General features: G+C 49.7%; 1 protein-coding gene across 1 annotated transcript in view; it reads right to left on the bottom strand.

Annotated features, from left to right (window-relative positions):
* Window positions 1-6,342: 6,342 nt before the first annotated feature.
* Window positions 6,343-19,285, bottom strand: part of LOC144174735 (phosphatidylinositol 4-kinase alpha-like) — a 33,529-nt gene continuing 20,586 nt past the window's right edge. The window contains exons 9-12 of the mRNA XM_077703572.1: window positions 13,014-13,584; window positions 11,174-11,464; window positions 7,927-8,238; window positions 6,343-7,829 (exon numbers count right to left, since the gene is read on the bottom strand). Of these exons, the coding sequence (XP_077559698.1) occupies window positions 7,383-7,829; window positions 7,927-8,238; window positions 11,174-11,464; window positions 13,014-13,584 (1,621 nt within the window). The 3' untranslated portion in view covers window positions 6,343-7,382. The remainder of the gene's footprint in view (window positions 7,830-7,926; window positions 8,239-11,173; window positions 11,465-13,013; window positions 13,585-19,285) is intronic.

The raw sequence follows: 19,285 nt of genomic DNA, 5'->3' as shown, positions 1-19,285 counted from the left end.
ACTGGAAGCGGCCACGGACATGGCGAGGCTTGTGCCACTGCGAGCGCACGCCGAAGAAAACAAAAAACACCGGTGTGCGTCGTCTGCTCCGTTTCAAACCGATTCTCAACGGTGGTTGGTGTCAACAGCGATATTAATCGCACTCACATTGGAGTCGAGGCATTACTTTGCGCTTGGTGGGGTAAAGTTTGGAACGTCCAACACAGATCATGTTCTTAGCACGGACAAATGCCGCCATCCCGCGGAGCCAGACGTATCCAGTACCGGCGCACTCACATGCTTGCCTGCATGCGTGCCTCGCCAGTGAATACAAGCCATAGCGCGTACTAAGTCAGTACGTTCTATGTTCATTCTGTGGTTTCGGTGGCTGTTGCTCAGCGCCTCAATACTACTGAGGCAGTAATGGGGTTAAAATTTTACTTAATATGTGTTGGCAATGCATCTTCGGATAATGTGCAGGATCTGTGAACTAAGCATTTTATGCTCTTCGGGAATTGGTTGAGGAGCATGACATCGTTTAAGGTACGGCGCCTTATTAGTCGATTGCCTCTGCGGCTGCTGCTGTGCACACACCTTAGCACAACTTATTTCCCCGTGATAACCTAGCTGTTTATAAATTTGAATGGGCGTTTAGATACAGAGAAATGAGCTCAAGTTCCATTCCGCGCTGCCCGGTATCCTTAGGTTTTTCTTGCCCTGAACGCCGCAGTCAAGGAGGTGAAGAATAAAAGCGGCGGCTGAACGTCGAGAGAGATAAATGAGGCGCTTTTGTACAGGACACTTTCAGACAAGCGTAACATCACCGTCACGTACTGGCCTTATTTCGAGAGGAGAAAGATCGGGCAACCCAAATTCTGACTAAGTGGCTTCATTCCGCGCGCTGGGCGAGTCGAGTGATGGACGTCATCGCATTGACACGTGCTTGCCTGTTCCTTTTTACAGCGAAGCGGTCTATGACTAGGATGCCGGTTTTCGTGGTGCCCGTGCGGAAAAACGCAATGTATAAAAGCCCACTTACAAAGGCCGAGCTCACACCGCCTGGGGCCACCATATGTTGATACAAAGCGGCTTATATTGCCCCTGAAATGTCTTTCTAGCACTACATCTGAGTTTCGAGGTGAAGCCGACCTTAAAAAGATCGGTGTAAGCTTGGTCAGCTAAGACCAAACTTTTACAAAAAAAAAAAAAAAAAGACTGCGGCTTAGCTCCGCTAACCTTGTTTTGCAAAGCAAAAGCTTGGCTTAGTCTGGTTGAGTCTCAGTGTCGCTTGGTTAAACCTTTGATTTAGCTGTATTGACGACCACGTCTCAAAGCCGTTCGGTTCCGTGCAATGCTCACAAAAGGAGGCCAGACGAACGCGGCGTTCGCCGGGGCGAACGCGGCGGTCATTCATGGCGAACGCACCGTTCGTCTTCGCCGGGCGCGAAGGAAGGAAAGAATCAAACTTTATTTTCCAAACACTCTTAGTCCAGGGCGCCGTCTTGGGAAGCCGGGCGCGAGGCGAATCACGTTGCAGGAATCGACCCAGCGCCGCATTCATGGGAGGCAGCGGGGGTGGTTGCTGCCTCGGCCGCAGCGGCGGTGGCGACCGCTGTCGGCGCCCGCAGGCGCCAACAGCGGGCCCGGCGAATCACGCGATGTGGGATTCGCTGGGCCGGGTGTGTCTCCGGTTAAAAGGTCATTGGTCAAAAGGTCAAAAGATTCTTGCAGGAACTGAAAAAGCGTGGTAGCGCGGGCTTGTTGGTACATACTTGACAGACAATAACAGCGGTTAAACCGGACGCAAAAAAGATTGACAAGACAAGGCGCTGGCTAGCAACAACAAGGTTTATTTCATCGTAACGGAATATAAACCCTCGGAGAAGGAAAACGCAGAGTGAAGGAACAGATAAATAGATTGTGAAGAACTCATATTCACATACATAAGCACGCGCGAAGAAAGTTGTCATCGGTCAAGATAATCATGCTCCTTTTGTAGCAAATCAATAGATGGCTTGCTGACGGATGAATTCTTTCGCGTGTGGATGACGTGCGCCTCGAAAATGTCTCTGGCGCACTGATCTTTGTATTTTCGAAGCACGCGTGTCTGGTCGAATTTCGGTGTGCACTTGCACTTGACCCAATGTACGGCGTGCTCTGGATTCAACTTCAACTCTATAGGTCCAGAAACCTGAGGTAGAGTTCGTTAACGTGCAACACAGTCATGTGCTCAGCAAGGACAAGTGCCGCCATCCCGCGGAGCCCGACGTAACCAGTGACGGCGCACTCACACAGTTGCCTGCATGCGCGCCTCGCCAATGAATACAGACAATATAGCGTGCCTTCCTTGGTTCGCTGATGCAGCGATCACTTCGTGCGACGCAGCAAGCATGCTCCGTCACCCAGAAGACTGCAGTTCGCCCTGCGCTAACATTTCGCATTACGGAGCACCTTAATCGTCAGCAACATGTCTTATTTTGCGTGTATGTTGTTTATGGGCGTAGTTCTTGTTACCTTTGGGAGGAACGACAACACCAGACTGATAGAAAGGAGCCGAGGGCTCTTTTTCGGTTTGGATCGGGGTTGTCTAGAGGCAGATGTCGTCCCTGCAGAGAAGTCGGGCGGCGTTTGAGGCCGATAGCCGGAAAGTGCTCACCATAAAGCCTGCATTTTTTGCCTTGTGGTGGACGGAAACGAAGTCGCACGTTTGAATAACCGGCCGTCCTGACTCTACAGTTGGGGAATTTGACGCGCCGGTGCGGATGACTAAGAAATTAAAAGTAAAATTAAAAAAAAAAGAATAGAGCCTGTTCACCACTGTAAATATGGACGACCGTGGAGCTGTATTAGCGGATAACTACATGCAGTTATGTATAATGACTCACTATATCGATCAAGTAAAGACACATGAATTCTAAATTAATTCCCACAATATTTGTTCCCGCATAGTTCGGTTGAAACAGGAGTTGCAGCCATTTTCTGTAACCACACCCCTCCGTAGACGGCCATGAATTGACGGCAGACAGGATAATTACGAAGCGTTTACCCGCCGTCATGGCTCAGTGGCTAAGGCGTTGCGCTGCTGAGCACGAGGCCGCTTTTCTGCTGGAGGCGGAAAGCGAAAACGACCATGTGTCGAGGAGGAGGAGGAGGAGGAATAAATGTTTATTCCACGAGCGCTGGTGCTGCTGTTAGGGCACCCGCCCGGTGGGGGGCGTCCCTAGTCCGGGATGCCTAGGGTGCCTTGATGTTCGCGCGGGGGCGCGGGCATCGAGGCACTCTAGGGATGTCCTGGCCTTGGCTGGCAGTCCAGGCCCTCTTCACCAGTATACGCTGGGTCCCAGGGTCTGGACTTTTCAGGCAGGGGAAGGGTTGCGGGGTAGGCCTGGGGTTTGTCCGCACTCCCATACTTGGTGGTATAGGGTGCCCGGCAAGGGACAGAAATTGCAGGTGGCCGGGTATATGGTGGGGTAGAAAGAAGGGTGCGATGGGGATAGGAGTTTGTTTGTATCCTTCTCAGGCTGGTGGCTTCTTGTCTCGATAACTGGGGATGTGGAGCCGGGAATATTCTTCTGCCGTGGCGATAGTGTGCCAGAATGTCTCCATATTTGACAAGAGGTTCTGTTTTGGGAGCAGCAGGCGATGTTTGTCCCTCGTAGATAATGGCCCGGTGTACGCGCGCGGGCAGCGGCATGAGCCGCCTCATTACCGGCGAGGGATGTGTGTCCGGGTACCCAGACGATTTCTATTTCAGGTAGCTGACCCTTGGTTTCGAGGATGCGGAGGGCTGTTTTGGAGATGCGTCCCCGTAGCCATGTGTCAAGATTTTGCCGAACGTCAAGGATCCTCAGGTGGTCAGAATTAATCTGGAGCCCTCCAGATACCTCCACTATGGCGCGCCTCAATCTAATCGAATTTTGTAACGTTTACAACTTTACTCTGAAATAACTAATTATGGCAGGTAAATGAAACTCGGTGTAATAAAACTTAGCGGGCAATTTCAGCATATTTTTTTCCGGAGATACCTGTATCTGATTGAGAGCTAGAGAGGATTTTACACTATCCCTGGAGCGAACGCGGGCTATTCTCTGTCGACGCGACCTGACAGACGCACGCACTTTCGGTCAGAACCTAGTGCAACACAGCTTCGTTGTAAAACAGGTGACCAAAACGTGGGCAGCTACGCGCAGAAGTGTTCGTTTTACACTCCTGCCAGGGAGCCTCCCTGACTGATACTGATGATGCGTCGTTGATGATGATGACGCTGATAAAATTACTCGCACTCGCTCAGCGGTATTGTTCAGGATGACTTTGGATTAACCACTGATAAATTAAACGAAGAATAGATCAAACCAAGCGCGTTACGACTGCGCTAACGCGACAAGAATGAGTCAGATGCGCGCCCAGAGACAGCTGACCGTGACGGCGCCTCATTGAAACAGGAGCACGCGGAGGAGAGCTCTTACTGTGGGGGTATATACCTGCAGCGTCAGTTTGCGCCTGTACGTACGCAAATGTTGAGCACATCATCTTCTCCTGTCCAGTCGCCCAGCAGTCCCCTCATTACCCTAACCCTCCTCTTCCCAACTGGCGGGTGTGGTTGGCGTCGGCGGCCCTCGACGACCAGCTCAGCATGGTTCTTCTGGCTGAAGAACACCAATAGGTCTTAGTCTGACCGAAAATAAAGTCTTTTCTATATCTCTCTCTCTCGGCCAGTTTTCCCGTCAGAGCAATTCGGGTGAGAAGACGAAGAAACGGAAGCTTAGAAAGGGATGCAAACACGATGCATTTATTTAATTTTTCTTCCTTGCTCTACTTTCATATTACAAAAGATATTTTTTTCTGCATTCCCTTTTTAAATTTTGGGATCTAAAATAATACAGGTCACGTCCTAATTAGGCACAAAGCTTCTTGGCCATTCCCACCATAGGTATGTGCCATGTTCTCAGGCAACCAACCAACCAATGCTGCAGTAGAGAAGTGACTATAGCCGCTATGCTAAAGCTCTGCTCCCAGCCATTGGGCAGCAGTAGAGACGGCGCGCGTAGCCAGCTTGAAAGAACTCGGAGGCGTCGTGCTGCCTAAACAACCCCTCAACCGGTCCGCCCCGCTGGAAAGCTGTTCGCTATAGCGAAGCATCGTCGTTTGCTGAACCAACAGAAAAACGAGAGGCTCCACGTCGCACCATTGCGGATTCTACGTGGGAGTGGTAAAATAACTTGTCGTTTCCCCGTGAACACATGCTGGAAGCGGCGTCGCGCACTCCTGCGCGCATTCTCGCATACCCCCCGACTTTCGGCATTACGTATCTCTCAGGTGCCAACACGACGAGCCGGTCATTTTTTTTTTTTTGGAACTGTCCCATGTGGGCTCAAGTGCCTTGATTCAAGTTACAGCGATTTCATCTAACGCATGGGATATATAAATGCGCGAATACTGTGCCGCTTTGATTTTTGTGCATAGAGGTGGGGATATACCTAAATGAATAAAAGCAGTTGGACCGCACGACCTTAATCCAGATCATTTTATTTTACACAATCTGTATAATACAACCGCTTTATTGTTGGCCTTACTAGACCAGGTGGCCGAAGACGCCGCGGAGAACTATATAAATCCTGCCGCCGCCGGAATGACACTGACGTCGACGTAAAAAAAGGTCCCACCTGGGGCAACTAAGTTTTTTTCTGATCTGACAAGAGCCAGCTAGCAAGAGGGGATGGTGGGGGTCCGGAGACCCACACCCCGCGGCTTCCATATCCGCGGCGTCACCAGCGCGAGTTGGATGACGTGGTCGCGAGGCCAGCTCCTGCAGTGGGGGGTATGAGGGGAAGGGATCGGATGGACACTCAGAGTGATAGTGATGCCGCAGGCGGGGAACCTGGGAGAGGGGTATTGGAAAGGGTGATTTTGTGTAGTATAAAACGGCCTGGTAGAGCATGGACTTGGAGGCTCCAGACGCGGGCTTCTGTGCGCGCCAGGGAGATGCGAGTACATCTGTATCGGAGGTACCGATAAGGCTGCGTGACTGCCTGAAAGGTGAAAAGATAGTCACGGGAGTTTTGGGCACTATGGGTAGGCGTAGTGGAAAGGCGTGCTCGGGTAGTGAGTTGTCGAGTTATGCGGTTGGCCGAATTCTGATTTAGCCAGTCAAGCCTTTAAACTCGCCGTCGGACGGCATTCTACCCTGAGAATTTATAGTGTGTGGGTCCACAGTTACCCAAATTTGCTGTTTGTTGCAGTGATGGGTTATGCTGAAGAAACGAGCTGGTTTTATCATTCTTGGAACACACGGCGCATTATTTTATTCGCATTAAATGTTCGAACATCGTTTTGGAGAGCGCTTTCCCAACCTTATATCACCACTTCACTGTACAGTTGTGGTTTGTGGGCAAATAGCATAAATTTGCCGCCGGTAAGCTTGATTCCAAATGCTTCGCTGCACAGAGCACCCTCGTGACACGTGTGATGTCACTGCGCGCGCCATTCTTTTGAGCGCCTGGTAAAGAAGCCCACCGTTCGGGCTCTGTGGTCTCGATAGACTACCGAGTACAGGCGCTGACGGCTTGGGTTCGAGCCCCATTGCTTAACTTTTTCCAATTTTTTTTTCTAAACTCAAATCTACGTGTTTTTTTGTTTTAGGCCGCTTTAGGTTTGGGGAGCAGCCAACGACGACGTTTAATTGCCGTTCTGCATCGCACGAACAGACATGTCACGTGGGTGCTGTGTGCAGCGAAGCGTTTGGAAATACGCCCCCGGTAAGAGCTAGAATTTGGTCGGGCCTTATAATGTACGGCAGTTATCAGGCAGAACAGTGGCAGCTTTCAGAGCATAAATTAGAAAAAAATTAATTTATTCCTTTACATCACCATACCGTGGTTTGTTTAAAAAAAGCGTCAATTTTCTGCTGGTGCCGCAGAGCATTCCAAACAGTGATCACGTCGTCAAATAAGTTTGTAACTAAACATGTCGGAATAATATCGCATTACTTTTCACGAAAAAGTGAGAAACGTGAAAAGCTAAATCCGCAAAATCAAGTTCAATTGTGCCGCACACTGTGCGGACGGTGATAGCGGGGCCGGTAAAAAAGTGAATGTCCCGCTCTTGTCGTAGTAGTATTGTATCGATGCCGAGAATCCGAATTGTCATCGCAACGTGCATCCAAGCTTGCCGTTGCGTCAGGCACGCCGTCATGTCAGGTTGGTTCACGGTCTTGTTACTGCCAGGCCTCACCGATCCTGATACAACAGCCTCTGGTCGACGGCCCCGGCAATGAACGTCCCAAAATACATTTTCAGTTCATATTGCACCAAACGGCCAATGTCGGTCAAGAAGCTCTGCCGCAGCCGGAGCCACGCAGCGAGGAGATTCGCAGAGGGCGCCTGATGCAAATGGCGCGTGGCCCGTCAGTACGGGATCTGGTTCTGGTAGTACTGAATCATGTCGTACGTCCTCGTCCTGATGTTGAGGTACGAGTCGTTGATGATCTTGATCATGAACGCGGCGGCCTCGCGCTCCGTGGCGCTGGGCGCGAAGCGGAGCCTCAGCAGCCGCACCGTCTGCCCGCGGAAGCAGGGCAGGCCGGTGTCGAGCATGAGCGAGACGAGCGTGACCACGTCCTCGCGGTACGGCCGCACGGCCAGGAAGCAGCGCACGCACAGCTCGGTGAACCACTTGAACGGCTCGGCCTCCTGCTTGCCGCCCATGATCATGACCATCTCCTCGGTCAGCTTGATGTCCGGCTCGAAGCCCATGTTGCCGCCGGGCGAGCTCTCGAAGAGGAAGCCGAAGTCGATGTGGATGATGTGGCCGTCCTCGTCCAGGAGCAGGTTGCCGTTGTGCCGATCTTTCACCTGAAGCAGGGAATAAAAACCCAGCTCGTGAGCATGCGAGTTTCTCCCAAAACCGCTACGGTGCCCTCTATAAAGAATCAGTAATGCATATGCGGACCTGCAGGAGGAACATGGCAACGCTATAGGCAGCCATGCTCTTGATGAAGTTGCTGCGGGCCTCCTGGAAGCCCCTGGTGGACTCGTCGCCGTACTTCTGCAGGAAGTACTCGTACATGCCGATGTCCGTCTGGCGGCCCAGCTGGTCGCGCGACGTGGTGTCCGGCACACACTCGATGATACCGCAGCCGGGTGACGTGGCCACCACGCGGTACGGGAACAGGTACACGTCGATGCCGGCGATTAGGAAGATGTTCTTGAACAGCGAGATCACCTGCAGCGCCAGCATGTCCTGCCGAACGTCGTCACCCACCTGAGGGGAACGAAGGCGCGCAGGAGGAGTGTACGGCGAGTAGAAGAACTCGCGGTGCACTCGCGGACAGGTGAGTGGGGTTAACACGGCTTTTGTTGCGAGTTTGCTGTCAGCGGAACTATGGGTGGGCAGTGATGTGCATGTAGCGCGGTTAGAAGCCGCAACCAAACTGATCAAATTTTTTGTTAAGAGCATCCAAACTATGGTGATGAACCGAATTAACTAGCCGCTCACTCGTGCTTGTGGGCAACTATTCATCAACCCTGTTTCTTACTGCGTAATAAAAAAAAATATTTTGAAATAGTAAGCTAGGGCTTAAAGGAGCCATGAAGAGAAAACAAAAGTTTGTTTTATTCGAAATATTAGGTGTTTCATAGTACCCCAAGCGCTTTCCTGGAAGCAAATGATGCTTTATTCACTGAATAAGGCAATTTAAGCCAAAATTTTAAATCTCCCGCTAAAATTGCACATTTGGTGACGTGAACAATGGCGTCATACGAGCCGGTCCATGAAACAGATACTTAGTATGTCGACTCCATATAGCACCCACACGCGGGAGTCAGACAGGAACCGAAACTCGTGCCGAAACCAAGACGGCGGCCATTTTAAAAATACTAGTAAAACCTAGTGCACCCGCAGCCCTAGTCATGAAATCGCCTGATCCGGAGAACAAAACTCTCGCCGAGGAGCTAGGGCTTGCATTTAACAACCTCACACCACTTGAACGCTCAATGCTTCTAAGTGCACGAGCGGCAGGAGTTGTGGGATACGCGGTGGACGGGAAAGCGACCATTCCGCGATAGCCACAACAGACGAACGCCCTGCCGTCGGCACCGCTGCCTCGTCAGCCCAGTCGCGACGGACGAATACAGACTGGTACGTATTTGCCGTATTTTTATTACGGTTAATAATAGTTCAATTTTAGCGCTTATGCCAGTTGGCCGGTGTCGTGTATGGAAAGCCGTTCGCGCGAGCTCTCTGCTCCGACCAGAAAGATACGAGCGTCAATGCGCGGTGTGTACGGCTTTTTCCCCCAAGGTCAGAGCGCTTTGACGGCGATTTGACGAAGTCGGCGACGAGCGCCAGCATGTCCCAGGAGTGAGCTAACGTAAGGGTCCCTGCCGTAATCACTTCGTCGGAAATGAAGCGAGCACACTCGTACTTCCTTTAGCTCCCTTTCTCCTCCGTTTGCAAAGTTCACAAAACGTAGCCAATTGCTTCGCCGCGGTTCGTCGTTTGGCAGCACATGAAAAGAGATCTCTTCACCGGCGGGGATGTCGCACTCCCTCGACGATTTGCACGTACTACATGGGCATTTCAAAACGCAGCAACAAAATTTCATTGTAAAGTACTCGAACAAACTGAAGTTTTCAGTGGTTGTAAACTAGAAACGAGCTCGTAACGACAGCAGAAAGCCAACACCATTCGAAACTTATGCGACGACTGGCACTATCTCGTCGCTTCTTGCTGTTCCTTACTCCCCTCGTTTCTATTTTTACCTTTGCTGGTTGGCGATATGACGGCCAACCTCCTGTGAAGGGATTACGATACGAAGCAAGGTCGCGGCTGTGCGTGCTGGAACGGTTCGTTGGCCCCAAAGAGCCTCAAACCCGAAAATTCGTCTGCGCGTCGGCGAGATGTCGAGCTCGGCCGGCGGTAGTTTCGTACGCATTGGCGCACACGCTTGCGTGTTCGTTCGGAACTTCAACCGTTTACTCCACCGTTCTTTGTCATAAAAAGAATGTGCAGTATGTTTCGCGGGCATATAGCTCGCTATGCAAACTGTAAGCCCTGCCTAACATGCGTTTGCTTTGGCCGGCCTCCGCCAATCGCAGAGCATTCTCGAGTGACATCATAGGTTATGTTGCGGAAAATGAGCTGGTGGGTCGCATGGTCATTTCCTTTTTTCCTAATTATGTAGCTTATTTGAGCGAAGTTTGCGTTATAAGTGGTGTCGTTATGGTTCTAACGAGGCAACCTTTCGAATGAACCAAACTTGTGTTTTCTCTTCATGGCTCCGAATTCGAGTCACAAGTGTATTTTATTTCATTTTATGTCATTTTTATTATTTTATTTTATTTAGAGGGGTACAGAGTGCCAGCCTTGGGGCAAGGCTTTAAGCAGGAGTGGGCCATTCAACGAAAGGAAACAGCACAATAAAAGGAAAAAAAAAACACTAACACCATTCAAGCACAAATCAAATACGTTTTGGTTATTCCAAAAATCGCCACGTGAGAGTAACAATAACGACGATTTCGGCGCGAAGTTCAAACAAAAATTGGGATCTATAATGAGGAAAACAGAGGTGTTAGGCAATTAACAGCCGCTTTCTGGCACTGTCTCTATCATAGGTATAACATTGCACTGTCCCTATGACATGCCCCCCTCTCAATTTTTTCACACGGTTTTAATTCTAGCAGGGAGTTAACACGCTCATTACCCCGTTTTTGGCACACTTTTAATGACGTCACTGGTGGCCTATTTTTTGTGGTGGGAACAACACCCTTCGGTACTAAGATGAAGTTCAGTGAATTATCACATACTAGATACATCGTAAGAGTATTACTAGAGACATACAAATACATTTGAGAAATTTACCTCGCGAAACTGCTGAGTCCTAGTACAGGGAAAATAGTTTGTATATGTTGCATCTAAAGACATGGAATCTTGAAATGTTCGGAAAGAAAAAAGTGGCGGGGAGCACGCGCCTCTGGTGGCACCAGAACCCACAAGATTCGGATTGCACGCCCGATGTTTCAGGGCACATTCAGCTGCCGGAACGGCTGCATTCCCCTCCACTTTCTAGTGTATAAGCATGTAAATATCTTAGGAATGTGGGTGATACAATGCCTAGTTATGCTTCCAGCATTGAAAGACAATGGGATTCGGGAAGCCACGCTTTCACTCTCAAAACGGCGTGCGGGAGCCCACTGACCTTAAAGATGGCAGCCTGCCAGTGTTCTTTGCGCAGGTCCGCGGCGGTGAAGACACCGGCTTCGCGCACGTCCTTGTAGCCCGCAGTGGCGATCTCCTGCACCTTCTGGATGCCCACGTTGCGCACCTTGAACTTTGCCCGGAAGGGCGCCTTGGCCGCGCTCTGCATGGGCGCGCCCGACGAGTAGTCGATGTCCACGATGAGCGCCTCGGGACTCGACGGCAGGTACGCGCCCTGCTCCACCTTGATCTTGGACAGCTCGCACAGGCAGGCGCGCTTGCGCTCCGGACCCTGCGCACGGATTCGAGAGAAGGCATTGCAGATGGGCATGCAGCGAAGTCCACATGATGCTGTACTCCACGCGGGTCTTCTCTGGCGTGCCACGCATTTCGAGACACCTTGGAGAATGTCGGGGCACGCCCGAGATGGCGGTGATCTTGGTGAAGAACTCGAACTCGGACTCGGAGAAGAGCTCCAGTAATACGATTTGTTTCATTTCATTTACAGTGTTTATAAGAAAGCCACATCTAAATACAAGAGGTGGTAGCGCAGCGGTAAACTTGTGGTTCCGTCAAAGGGAGCCAAGCTGGCCAAAGGAATGCAGCCACTGACCCGTCACCACAACAAAGCATCCTGCCGCCACCTTAATTCGCCTGCACGAACAGCGGTTTTTGTAATAAAATGTGGAAAGGATGCGATGAAATGTTTGTCAGCATTCGGGCTGCAGCATTAATTGGTGCTGTTAAGTGAAGTTCATTATATGCCATCCAGGTGGTCATATAAGCTAAATCCATAAGCTAATACCCCTGTCAAACGTGCTTATTTAAGTGCACTTACACGGAGTGTACTTGGCTAAAATGTCATTCGGGAGCAGCTAAACGGCAAACGCGAATGACACTTTACAAGGAACGCACTTTAAGCTGAGTGTGGTCCCCAAACACACTTTACCGGGGCCAGCTCGCCAAGTGAGTAATCTCGTGAACAGAAGTCCGAAAATCGGAAAAATTAACATAAAACCACGAGCGTTTAGATGATAATAAGTAACGTTAAAAGGTATTTATAGATACATTGCTTATTTACTTCTACAAAAATTGAAGCAGCGACGAAAAATAAGAAAATAATCTCTCTCTCAACAACGTGCCAGCGCCGCCTGGTGGGTGTTTTTCTCCATGGCAGCCGTTCTCTGCGGCGTTCTCGTACTTCTCGTAGGTGGTTTCTTGTGGACCTGTGATTGTGTTCCTGCTTCAGCCTATTTCTGTTGTTTTCAAAGCTTTCAGATAATTTCATCCCAACAATGATTCTGATGTCATTCACTGCGCAGTGAATAAAAGTGAAGATATCAGCGCCGGTGTTCAGTCGCCGTCCCGACTGTTTTTTGTGGTCTTGTGCGAGGCACCGATTGCGATTTTAAACAACGAAAACACAACGAAATGTTTGCATGATTCCTCATGTGATAAAGAGGTGGAATTTCAAGTAATTTTGCACGCCGGCTATCGTTACTGACATCACGGCCAAGGGCACTTTATTTCGTCGTTTAGCAGCGCGCAGCGTAAATGTCACTTGGGAAGCCCGAGTGCACTCGGCGGAAGTGCACTTAAATAGGCACGTTTGACAGGGGTATAAATTCATATATAGCCATATATAATTTTAGGCAGATATATATGGCGTAACCATGAATGGCCTCACCCATATATGGCCACGTCAGAAATTAAGCATATAAGGCCATATATGGCCATATGTCACACCTATATATAGCATGTTCATATGTGGCCACATACGCTCAATTCCAGATGTGGCCATATATGGCAATTTTTATATATGGCATTTTCGTATGGGTCACCTTGGGGAAGTGTCTGAGCACGCCCGAGATGGCGGTGATCTTGGTGAAGAAGTCGAACTCGGATTCGTAGAAGAGCTTCTCCTTTCCCGTCAGGTTGGCCACCATGGTGTCGATCATGAAGTTGAACGAGTCGAACAGGTCGGGGTCCTTCTCCTGGCCGTCCTCGTCTCGGAACATGTTGGTGCGCATGTTCCAGATGAACTGGTGCGTCAGCAGCTGGCTGATGGTGGCCGACGAGATGATGAAGTTGCGGATGTAGCCCATGGTGTCGTAGCGCACCGCCTGCGCCAGCTGCGGGATGTAGAACATGAGCACGTCCGGAGGGCAGGCCGACAGCACGCGGATGGCGTACTGCGCCGTGATCGGGTGTGGCGAGTACAGGCGCGAGAAGTACGCCAGCACTTTGACCGGCGACGCGGGCGCCCAGGCCTGCAGGTAGGACAGGTTCGGGTTGTCCTCGAGCACGAACTCGGGTGTGAACATGTACGTGAGCGCCTCGGGCATGTGGCACACAAGGTCCGGGTTCGCCTGCACCAGCCGCGTCACCTCGGCACGCAGGGCCTCAGAAGAGCTGCCGCGACAACGGGGAAAATGCATCTGACCATCAGACACCCAACCAGCCATTGTGCATTATTTCTAGCAAACAGCTCGTGCCGCGCCTTGCCCTGAACTTTCGCTTTTGTGGCCTATTGCGATTGAAAACTCCGTCGACAGGCCCTCTGGAACAACATTTCAGCATTCTTTTATGTTTTTCAGAGGAATTGCGCGGACACATGAGCTGCTTTTGATAAATGAATATGTGAGTTGGGCCAAAGCGAGTGACACCACTGACTGCACCAAACCGCGCCGCCGTGCGCAGGGAAAGCAGAGCGGGAAATTTCGCGCGGCCGTTAATTTTCAAGGAATGCCGCTGACGTTCGCGAGAACGGAAGAATCACTAATTAAAATGGAAGCAATAAAATGCAAGCTAATTTTCTTACATAGCCCGGACACAATTTTTTAACCCTCTGAGGGTCGCGGCCGTACATGTACGGCATCAGCAAACACTTTCAAAATGGTCAATGACGTACATGTACGGCATTGCTTGTATCTTTAAAAAACGCTCCGTTTTCGCACACTTCTCTTGCTTGGCATGTGCTGCCACAGTTCGGAAATACGTCAATTTTTTTTCTTGCACCGATGGCTCTTTTTATTTTTTTATGGTTTACTTCAGCGGCGCGCCGGCTATCGCTTGCTTATCCGCTAATGAGGGGGCGCGCTGGGTATCGCCCACCGGGCGCCCGGGTGCCTCTCGCTTCTTGTACCTGCCACAGACCAAGATCTCCTGCGAAACTAATGAGGCTCTTTTCCCCTTTTATTTGTATTTTATGAGCGGTGCGCCGTCTATCGCTCCCGGATCCGGCTGTGCGCGCGAGCGCGCGCGCAGCGGTTGGTTTCGGTTTCGTCCTCCGGGCGGTTCCCGCTTTTTGCGCCCGCGAAACTGATGTCTATCCGATTTCGATTCACTCAAAAGGTGCCGGTTTGTTACTCTCTCGTTTTTATTTATTATTTTTCTTTTGTTACTCATGAATAAACCACATATATGTAACAACTCGATTCTTCTCGAGATGGATACAAAAAATCTATTGGCCCCGATTGTATACCGAGTGAATTCTTGAAGCGTTACGCAGAGTGGGTTGCGAAGTACCTATCGGTTATTTTTAAAGCATCCCTAGAGCAAAATGCATTACCCAGTGACTGGTTAACTGCCAAGGTAGTTCCTGTTCATAAGTCTGGAGCAAAATGCAGCGTCGACAATTACAGACCAATCTCAATTACATGCATATGCTGTAAAATACTGGAACATGTCGTGTCAAAATGCCTGTACAAGTACCTTGAGGATTCCAATATTCTGGTCCCTAGCCAACATGGTTTTCGGCGGAATTTATCAACTATTACTCAGCTAGTAGAAACCACCCACGATTTTGCACAATCTCTAAATGAAAAGGGTCAAATTGATGCAGTTTGCCTTGATATGTCAAAAGCTTTTGATCGGGTTCCCCACGCGCAGCTTATAGAGAATTGATTGATTGTGGGGGTTTAACACGCCGACGCAAAGCAGGCGATGAGGCGCGCCGTAGCGGAGGGCTCCGGATTAATTTTGACCACCTGGGGATCTTTAACGTGCGCCGAAATCTCGTACACACGGGCGTTTTTGCTTTTCGCCTCCATCAGAAAAGCGGCCGCCGCGGCCGGGAGCTTATAGAGAAACTAGTACGCCTCGACGTAAATAAGAAGTTGATAGAGTGGCTTAAATCGCACCTTTCTAACAGGACACAATCTGTTGAAATTAATGGTGTGAAATCCCGTACTTTAAGTGTGACTTCTGGTGTCCCCCAGGGCTCCGTGCTGGGCCCGGTGCTCTTCTTGTGCTACATCAACGACATTGCAGTAACAGTTTCACCTAATATTAAGCTTCACCTGTTCGCAGACGATTGCCTTATATATTCAAGAATAACTCATCGTAAAGATCAGCTCGCTTTAAACGCTGCACTGGATAATATAGGCGACTGGTGCAATAAATGGAAAATGAAAGTTAACTATTGCAAAACCTCGTACATGACAGTCACAAAAAACGTAAAAAGTATGTTGCCGTTTTCCTACCGATTAGACGGGCATGAGTTAGAGCGAGTAACGCATTTTAAATACTTGGGTGTCACCCTATCTGAAGACTTTAGTCGGAAAACTCATTGATCACTTGTGCAGCGTTGCAGAAAAGAAGCTGTGGTTTTTAAGAAAATTAAAACTGGCATCAACCAAAGCAAAGCTTACGGCATATTTGACGCTTGTGCGGCCTACGGTAGAATATGCGAGTATTATATGGGATCCGTATAGGAGATACCAGATTGATAAGATCGAAAAAATACAAAGGCGAGCAGCTAGGTTTATTCTGTCGAGATTTAGAAGCACTGATTCGGTTAGTGACACGCTAAGCCATCTTAACCTACCTCGCCTTTCAGATCGACGGAGAATAGCTAGGTTGAAGTTTCTTTTTATGCCTAAAAACAATTCCCTAAACTTAGACATTAGTCCGTATTTAAAACCTAGGAACACTCGCACCGTCAGGGGTAGCCATGCGGGCCAGTTTCTCGCAATTAATGCCAGGGTAGACAGTTTTAAATATTCGTTCCTACCGAGAACAATAGAAGACTGGAATGCACTTCCACAGGCTGCAATTTCCGCAGTCACAGTTAATCAGTTTGAGTCGTCCCTGCTTCGTCATTACTCGCTTATAAGTGATTGATAGCTGCTGTACCGTTTTATTCGTGTGTTCTTGCATTTACTTGTGCTTCTGTCTTGCGCACGCGCTGTACACATGTTTTTTGGTGTAGTTCCTGCGCATTCCATTGCAGGACACTTGCTGCGCCGCTTGTATGCGGGGATGTTGCTTGGCCGATGAGACCCCGCTGTTGAACACGTGTTGCTTGTCTTCATTGTCGCTATAGCTTGCCACTGCGTGCAAATGGTATCTGTGCTCAAACTTGGGCTTGGTTTTGTGTATGAAAATGCGTCTTTGTATCGGGCTGAGAATGTTTGTTATTGTTATTTCTTTTGTTGTCTACCACCCTGTAACGGCCCCACTGGGGTTAACAGTATCATTAAATAAATAAATAAATAAATAAATAAATAAATAAATAAATAAATAAATAAATAAATAAATAAATAAATAAATAAATAAATAAATAAATAAATAAATAAATAAATAAATAAATAAATAAATAAATAAATAAATAAATAAATAAATAAATAAATAAATAAATAAATAAATAAATAAATAAATAAATAAATAAATAAATAAATAAATAAATAAATAAATAAATAAATAAATAAATAAATAAATAAATAAATAAATAAATAAATAAATAAATAAATAAAATAAATCAAAACAAACGATTTTTTTGTCACTTGATGGCCACCCTAAAAAATTACAATAATGTTTTCTCGAAATATATTCATCGGAAGAATTTAAATCAGCAATAAAAAATCGACACTGGGGGGTCGCATTTGGCGAAAAAATTCTACCCTCAAAGGGTTAAGGGACGGAGCGCGCCACAGCTAGAGCCTGCACGTCTGCTGGAGACGGGAGTTACCATAGTGTTATGATGAAAATGTAGCCAGTTATGTGCCCCAGTTCATAGAACAAGTCTTGTCGCATAGCAACAGCGGCCAATTAAACCAATCACGACTCATCCTCCCGCTCCTTTTCGCTCAATCAATGTTTATTGCTCTCTTCACATCACCGACCTGGAGAAGCCCAATCGACGTCAGCTTTGCGTGGCGATCGCGTGCGAGGGGATGGGTGATGGAAGCGAGGAAAACGAACGGTTGGGTGCGTGGAGGATTGCGATGTCCAATGACTACGCGTGAGACTACGCCCCAAAGACTTGCTCCGCTCAACGCTTTCATGCGCCGGGTCTGACATCCTGTGCGGGGCCTGGACTCGCTAACGTCCGCAAGCGGGAGAACCGGCCGGTCCGCATTCTAAGCGTAAACCGAGCTCCAGTAGCAGTGGGGCCCAAGTTCGAGGTTCAATGGGACCCAAGTTCGAGTAGTAGCGAGATCCGAGTTCGAATGGCAGTACTAAGGGGTACTAAGGGTGCTTAAATATTGCTGGGGCTTGGGAGAGGCGGCAAACTGCCTCACCGCGCTGAACGTAGATTTATTTCGTTACTGCGAGCCGTGCGAACGCGACGGTACGCGTAAATTTCACGTCAACCGTAAAGAAATGTACTTTTCGAGCCAGCAATGGAGGCGAACCCTTCTTTTTTCCAGTCTTGGTCGCGGTTCTCGCACTTTCCCCGCTCTGCCGTCGGCCTGAAAACGTGCCCACGGCATCGTGCGACCACTTGTTGGAAAGCCCGTTTCGCGGCCTATTCACAGCGGCAAAGAAATCGTTCATGCAGCCAACGGTCCCTGAAGAAGCGCCGAATGACCGACGCAACTGCGACGAAAACGCTCGTCGCGGGACACTCCACCGGGTTTCGGGCCCGCCTGGCGGCACCTTCGAAACGACTGAGAGGCCAAAGCGAGTAAATCCGTAAAACTACACGTCCTGGCGAACATGGGAATGTGGTTGGCGGTTATAAATGCAGAGCACTTCTTTAACTCACGATGTCACCCGTTCTAGTTGTCCGTAGTAGTCCGCACCCCTCCCCCTACACTATATAAAAATGAAAAACTCCCCCCACCTCCCCGAAGGGGATCGTGCGGAAATGCAAATGCATTGGGTGCACCGATGAGTGCGCTGCGGCAAGCAGTAACGGAGAGAGGCGTGCGCTCCACTGCATTTATATACATTTCCCGAGCGCAGCGAGCGGAGAGCTCTCCGCTCGCTGCGTACCCTCTAGAGGGTACGCGGAGAGGAGAGAGAGACCCGCGCAACACGCCCGCCCCGCGCGCGAGCTCTCTCTCCCGCCGAGCTCCGCGATGCGAGCGCCCTCACACGCCCGAGCGCGCTCCTCCTCTCCACTCACCCTCCGCTACTCCGCCCGAGCTCCGCGATGCGAGCGCGCGCTCCTCCTCTCCCCTTGCCCTCCGCTACTCCCGCCCGAGCTACCACCTGCTCCGGTTGCTAGGCACGCCACAGCTGTTGCTAGGGGCGAGGAGGAGCGCGGAGAGATAACACCTGCGGGCGCACGCCGACGGAGCACGACAACCCCCGACTAAGAAATGCATTCGCATTTACGACGACGACGACGACGAGGGCAGAACTACGAGGCGCGCGCTCACGTGCGCTCGTTACGACGACGACGACGACGAAGGCAGAACTACGAGGCGCGCGCTCACGTGCGCTCGCGCTGGAGGAATGCAGGCGCACGCCGGCCAACGGAGCAAGACAACCCCCGCCTATAAATGCATTCGCATTTTAAAAAATTTGGTCAGAGTTGTCGTATTTGCAAGAAAGTAAGAGGCTTTCGGTTTGGTACTCCGACAAAAGTCTGCGCAGGAGGCCGCCTGGTTCTTGCTGCGGCAGGAAACTAAACATCCCCCTCGCGAGGAGCACGATCAAATGCAGAGCATTTCCGGGGGCGCATGACGTTAAGTAGTTTGCGTTACGTTAATGTTGTTGCACTTGTTGCTGTTGGTTGTTGTATTGTAATTAAATGAGGAGACGTTATTACGTGGTCACGTGACATCATTTATTAGCCGGTGGGTATGATTATTGTGGCGCAGTGGGAAGAGCACCATGTACCTCGCGTTCCGCCCACAGGTAGTGAATGCGTTGTATCAGC

The sequence above is a fragment of the Haemaphysalis longicornis genome, unplaced genomic scaffold, assembly GCF_048455015.1.
Source record: "Haemaphysalis longicornis isolate Haplotype H1 unplaced genomic scaffold, Haemaphysalis longicornis Haplotype H1 scaffold_3, whole genome shotgun sequence".
In the NCBI taxonomy this organism is placed as follows: Eukaryota; Metazoa; Arthropoda; class Arachnida; order Ixodida; family Ixodidae; genus Haemaphysalis; species Haemaphysalis longicornis.
Note: the sequence above shows the minus strand (reverse complement) of the source record. Positions and strands in the feature narration are given on the sequence as shown.